The sequence below is a fragment of the Pimephales promelas genome, chromosome 13 (genome assembly GCF_988280905.1).
Source record: "Pimephales promelas chromosome 13, fPimPro1.hap1.1, whole genome shotgun sequence".
NCBI lineage: Eukaryota > Metazoa > Chordata > Actinopteri > Cypriniformes > Leuciscidae > Pimephales > Pimephales promelas.
Window position 1 is genome coordinate 19,538,397 of NC_142781.1, and position 6,694 is coordinate 19,545,090.

Below are 6,694 nucleotides of genomic sequence, written 5' to 3' on the forward strand. Positions count from 1 at the left end.
TACTTCAGTAAGGGAATAAAATGCAAAGAATACAATTTTTAAAATCTGTGTTTTTTTGCTTTTTTGTTTTCAAATATTGCTCGTCCACTTTTGGCATGCATCTTAAAATACAGACACAATATAAATTCAAGTTCATAAGAAATCATATGCAGAAAAACATTTTGCAATACCATTTTACTCATAATCAATTATTCAAATTTTGCCTATTTGTTGTCCAAGAGAGTTCATTTTTATCCAAATTCTTATTTCTGAATATTCTGATTTCATAAAATTTCAGTCAGGAATGGCCCACTTTACCTGAAAATAATTTTGTCTGGGCTGCATGATCTCAAAATGTTATACCTTGCAAATAACACATTATATTTGTATTCAAATTGAAATATTATAGCTGAACCTTATAGTCAACAAGAGTAATAAAGAAAAGAAAAAAAAACATCTTTGTAGCCTATCTAAATTACACGTTTAACAAAGAGTGACCCACTTTACATGCATTTACCCTATTTGTCTTTTAAAATATTTAGGGTATAATTTTGACATTAAAATGTTTACTGTAGTTTTTCTGTTAATATTTTAGAACTGGGAAACGAAATGAAAGAATAAAATAAATAATAGTCAAGTTATAACAGGTTCTCTGTAGCATTAACATTGAACGGGGGAAAATGTCTTTATTTGTACTTTCCTTTTACGGCGTGTCTGAGATTCACAACTGGCTCTTTATAGCGGAGGAACAAACCACTAACAATTCGTAGCTGCTCCCTTAAAAGTAAGTCATTCCCTCTTCAAACTTGGTCTGTGTTTCTGGAATTACATTATATAAGATAGATATGTTTGAAGTGTATATTTCACGTGAAAGTTTGGCCATTTGTGATTATTGTTTGTATAACGGTTCTCTCGCGGTGGTTTCTCCTCAGGCTGTGTGAAGCTGTCAGTGCAGTCTGTGCGTTCAGAGAGGGAGGGTCAACATGGCGTCGGAGCAGGTCTGTTTTCAATGTGAAATGTAAATGTTTTCTCCGTTGTGATGCTTTTCAAGCGACTTTCGGTGTTAACACGAGTCGTGTATATTAACTTCAAACCTCAAACAATGTCAATAGTTTTTGTATGTGAATGGGTAACGATCATCACCGCAATTTATGTCCGGATCTTTCATGGAAAAAATTACTCATTATTGCAGTGTTACATTTGCACTCGTTATACAGAAAGATGATACTTTGGTGCTTGAAAATAAAACCTCTGTCTAAAAACAAACACTAATTTATTACCGAGGAACGGGTTGCGTGTCATTTATTTTTAGGCATACATATGTTGACAGACGAACTCATACTGCATTCCTGAGACTGCAACACAGGTTTCTTATTTAGCTATTACACTGAAAGTGTTTATTGTTGATTCATTCTAAAAGAAGATATATGGATGAAATATTGCAGAACTATGCCACTTCATCTCTTCAGTTCACTATTATTCAATGTAGGATGTAATTATTTGCATATTCCCAAATCAGACCACCACATAACTCGCGTGATCAGTTGTCACTATTTAGTGCGCTCAAAATAATGCATGCTAAATATTTCAAAAAGGAAGATTGAATTATATATTTTCTTAAATATTTCTCTATATTATACAGTGGTATTTCGGCATTTAAAGAACATTGCACTGCATAATTATATAACTAAATAATAAAATATTAAACTGAAATGGTATTTAAATATTAAACTAAAGATAGTTTAATAACAAAAATACATTTGATAGATTTAAAATGATTAAAAAAGATATAATGTTATTATATAAAAGAATAAGATGTATATTAATATAGTGTTATGTAATAGGTATAATGTTCAAATTAAGAAAAGCGTTTTTTGATACTTTGTGGCTGTCAAACATTAGTGAGTGATGAACTACACCATTGACTATTCTTTAAGGACACCTGTGCAAACTCAAATCCACTAAAAATTAGCTTCAACCAGTTGTTTGAAAGTAAATGGAAAAGGTTTTTTATGCATTATATACATTGAGGCTTAAGTATTTTTGGTTCTTCTATAAAAATGTTTACACCCGACCCAAACTCATCAGCACTGACAGCAATCTATGTAAGTAAAGCTGAATATTTGAAGAGGTTCTTGTTGATGTGAAATTTAATGGCAGAACACTTGTAGCAATAATGGATTGTCTATTTTAAATGTGCAGTAACATACAATAATTGTAACATCTAGTCATCCTTTTTTCTTTATATCCAAAGGAAATCTCAAATGCCCCAGTGAAGAAATCTATGAGGGAGAAGGCTATCGAGCGCAGATCAGCTAATAAAGAGCACAACAGTAATTTTAAGGCTGGATATGTTCCAATTGAAGAGGAGCGACTCCACAAGACAGGACTGAGGGGTCGCAAGGGCATTATTGCCATTGGCATAGTCATCCTACTCTTTCTGCTTGCGCTCATTAATCTCATTGTGAGTTTATCAGTTGTTTGTTGTGCCTGTGTGATATTAGAAATTTGAAAGGATATAATTAAAAACTAGCATATAATTGTTTTTTTTTTAGCAGAGATTCAATTAATTGATCAAAAGTGACAGCAAAGACATTTATGATGTTACAAAATTTGCATTTCAAATAAATGCTGTTTTGAGCCTTCTATTCATCAAAGAATCCAGGGGGGAAATCAGTCACAGTTTCCACAAAAATGTTAAAGGAGAACTCCGGCGCAAAATGATCCTTTGGTCTAATAAAACATTGGTACATAGTCAACCGTTCTCCAGGATTTGTTTTCATGATAATCGAATGTAAAGAGTTTTATCTCTAAAAACTGTTTAGTGTTTAATGCTAGTAATGGGGGCATGTTCTAAGTAAAAAGAAATCGCTAGTTTATACCACTAACAAGGTGCAAAATAGCCCCACACTAACACAGTAACAAAATGAGGGTCCATACATGCAAAACGAAGCATTAAGAACTTTGTAAGTGTACAGACCGTTTAATAAGAAGATACTTTATAAAGACAGTTCACTTCGTGTATACAGACAGGAGCCATCTTGGAAAACAGTCACGACAAGTCAAACCACGAACGTCGTGCTGAGTGAGTTGAACTGTATGAAGTTCTGCGAACTTCTGAACTGTATGAACGGCGTTCGGGGATCGACTTATCGAGACCATTTTTTCTAAGATGGCTCCTCTCTGAGAACGATTGACTAGGTACCAATGTTTTATTAGACCAAAGGTTCATTTTGCGCCGGAGTTCTCCTTTAAGCAGTACAACTGTTTGCAACATTGATGATAAAAAAATGCACTTTAGAAATACTGAAGACATTGTCATCCCATTTAAAAGTTATTTTAAATTGTAATAATATTCCACAATCTAAAAATTCTCAGTTTTGAATAAATGCGGCCTTGTGAGTAAGTGAGTCACTTTGTGACTTCTTTCAAAACGACTTCAGTTACATCTCTACTACTCGCTTGAATACAGAGACACTCATACATTATCACTGTCTGTCTTTTATAGATAACTCTAGTCATATGGACAGTTATACGGATAGGTCCGGGAGGTTGTGAAAGTATGGAGTTTCACGAGAGCGGCCTGCTACGCTTCAAACAGAAGGCCGATATGGGTGTGGTTCACCCGCTGCACAAGAGCACAGTGGGCGGCAGGAAGGACCAGGACCTCGTCATTACTGGCAACAATAACCCAGTCAGTCAGCATAGTATCTGACTTTCTCTTGCAAATCTGTATCCTCTGAGTGATTATATGAGAATGTGTATTAATTTAGGGGTTTTCTGCGTGTTGCAGGTGGTGTTTCAGCAAGGCAACACTAAGCTGAGCGTGGAGGAAGATAAAACGTCTATCATCAGCGACTTGGGCATCTCCTTCACTGACCCCCGCACCCAGACGACGTTCTTTAGCACTGATTTTGACAACCATGAGTTCCACCTGCCCAAAGAGGTCAAGATTCTAAATGTGAAGAAAGCTTCTACTGAGAGAGTAAGCAACTGTACTCATAGTCATGACTCATAGGCTTATGAAACCTGAATAAGTGAGTTCATTTGAAACAAGTAGATGTACCTAATCACACTGCATACGACACAGGACAAATCTTACAGCCTTGATGTGAGATTTATGATCGTCTTAGAGGTGTGTTTGTACAGTGACTCAGTGCCATACTTTGCAGATCACCAGCAATGCATCATCTGACCTCACTATCAAAGGAGACGGTAAGGCCATTATTCGTGGCAATGAGGGAGTTTACATCATGGGCAAAACTGTGGAGTTCACCATGGGTGGGGACATCGAGCTGAAAGCGGTAAATATTGTAAATTGTCATTCCAATTGAAAGTAACTTGTCTTTTTAAATATATTTTAAAATGTAATTTGTTCCTGTGATGGCAAAGTTGAGTTTTCAGCATTTACAATTACTTCTTCAGTGTCACATGATCCTTCAGGAATCATTCTAATGCTGATTTGGTGCTCGAGAAACATTTCTTATTATTATCAGTTGAAACCAGTTGAGCTGCTTACTGACCCCAAACTTTTGAAAAGGATCGTAATTATGAATCTGAACATATAGTATGAGTTGTATGAATGTTTTTTCTGTTTTGTTTGCAGGAAAACAGCATTATTCTAAATGGCTCAGTGATGTTCAGTCCTTCACGTATACCAAACTCCTCTCTGGGGGGAGACTTGTACTTCAATGAGGGGTTGGAGAGGTACAAACTTTGCATGTGTGCAGATGGGACACTGTTCAGAGTGCAGGTCAAATACCCCAACATGGGCTGCCAAACGTCCGACAATCCCTGTGGAGCAGCACACTGATGAAAGTGAGATGAATACCACTGGAATACACATGCTCATCAACGTTTTCAAATGAAACATGGCATTTCGGTTGAAGATGTAAAGATGGGTGTTCTTTTTTTTTTTTAACTGGACAATAATTAGCTTATAATATTAGTTTACATATGCAATATACAAAAAAATTCACACTATCCGCCCTCACACTCCCACCAACCAGGACAGTTTCCACTACATGCCCACTCAACTTTATTGGAGGTCTAAGAACACACACTTACACACATACCTCTATGATGATAATCGCTCCCTACAACCATAAATCCATAAGAGCACAAACAGTACCGTTTTTTTTATGGCCGAGAGCTCCCTGTGCATTATCATTGGCTTACCTCAGTGATTTACAGTCTTTAAGCTGCCTACTTTCAACCTTCACTGCATGTGCTTTATATATTTTATCATAGCCGAGTAATTTGAGTCCAGTGATTTTCTGAGCAGTATTACACTCTTTTACAATCCCCTCTGGTCATTAATAACCATCAAATCGCCACATAAAGGGGGATGTTGTTTGACTGATACAAATGTTAAAATAGTGTCATAAACCCTCTGTATTGTTTATTCTGAAAGACTATTTCTACATGGTCATTTTGGCTTTAGAAGAGGGGATTTAAAGTGGCCAATATTATTGAAAGGGTTAGTTTACCCAAAAAAATGAAAATTATGTAATTAATTACCCTCATGTAATTTCAAACATGTTCATCTTCGGAACACAAATTAAGATCTTTTTGATGAAATCCGAGAGCTTTCTGAGCCACCGTAGAATGCTGTGTTATTACCAGTTTCAATGCCCAGAAAGGTAGTAAAGACATCATTAAAATAGTCCATGTGACTACAGTGTTTCAACCTTAATGTTACGAAGCTGCGAGAATACTTTTTGTGCGCAAAAAAAGGGATTTTATTCAACAATTTCTTCTCTTCCATGTCAGTCTCTGACTCTGTTCACATTGTAAACACAGTGCAGCGCTTCCAGGTTCTACATCAGAACGCCGACTCAGTGTTGACGGGATCCTGCGTCAGCATCACACGCATGTGTCGTGGTGCTCACGTGAACAGCACGGAGACTCACACGGAAGAAAAGAAATTGTTGGATAAAGTCATTACTTTTATTGCACAAAAACAAATTTGTTTCATTTTCATTTTTTTGTAACAATTTCAGCCGCATCTTATGTAAGTAACACTGTAAGCCTGATCCTGAAACAGTGGTTAGTGACACATCAATTCTGGCACATATTTTCAAGGTTTTGTATTTTAGTGCCCTTCTTAAAGTGCCATGGACTAATGACTAATGGCTTGTCGCCTAATGACATGTTTTTAGGTGTGCACCATCTAATATCTTTTGATAAGAGAATAACAGGAAACTTCTGTGATATATATTTGAGTTATACAAGTGTGATATTTTTGTGCAATATAACCTTCTTGGCCTGGTTTTTCGGGGTACATGTGTGGTATTTATTGTTGTTTTTGAATACAGTATTATTGTGATGTCCAAGCTAAAAATCCTCTGTGCTTAAGAGACTAATTGTCAGATGTCAGACTTTCTTTTCAACCCTGCAATGAATTAATTTGAAACCATGTGATCATGTCTGTGGTTTTAGTTAGAATCACAAATATATTGATAGGGAAAATCAATGCTTTCACACTGCAATGTTTTTGTTAATAAATTTCAAAAGCAGGTTTTGATTGAAAAGAGATGTCTATTGTGATTGTTTGTACTGTTACAGTAGATTAACAATCTCAGTGCTAACAAATATTAAGTATGGTTATATCATACAGCGACTGAGTTAAGGGATTCATTTACTTTTCAGTTATTGATTTTGGTTAATGATCTGGTGGATATTAACTAAAATCAATCCATATACATATTTATTA

At 35.7% G+C, this 6,694-nt stretch overlaps 1 protein-coding gene across 1 annotated transcript; it reads left to right on the top strand.

Annotated features, from left to right (window-relative positions):
* Positions 1-679: 679 nt before the first annotated feature.
* Positions 680-6,512, top strand: sgcb (sarcoglycan, beta (dystrophin-associated glycoprotein)). The gene is made up of 7 exons (XM_039693366.2): positions 680-763; positions 912-977; positions 2,234-2,443; positions 3,488-3,673; positions 3,773-3,964; positions 4,152-4,283; positions 4,586-6,512. The coding sequence occupies exons 2-7, from the start codon at positions 963-965 to the stop codon at positions 4,790-4,792; spliced, it is 942 nt and encodes a 313-aa protein (XP_039549300.1). The 5' UTR covers positions 680-763; positions 912-962; the 3' UTR covers positions 4,793-6,512.
* Positions 6,513-6,694: the final 182 nt, after the last annotated feature.

Excerpts from the sequence above, each read along its gene's own strand:
- sgcb (XM_039693366.2), top strand. Across the intron at positions 3,965-4,151 it reads AGAAAGCTTCTACTGAGAGA|ATCACCAGCAATGCATCATC; the intron begins GTAAGCAACTGT and ends CATACTTTGCAG. Across the intron at positions 4,284-4,585 it reads GGGACATCGAGCTGAAAGCG|GAAAACAGCATTATTCTAAA; the intron begins GTAAATATTGTA and ends TTTTGTTTGCAG.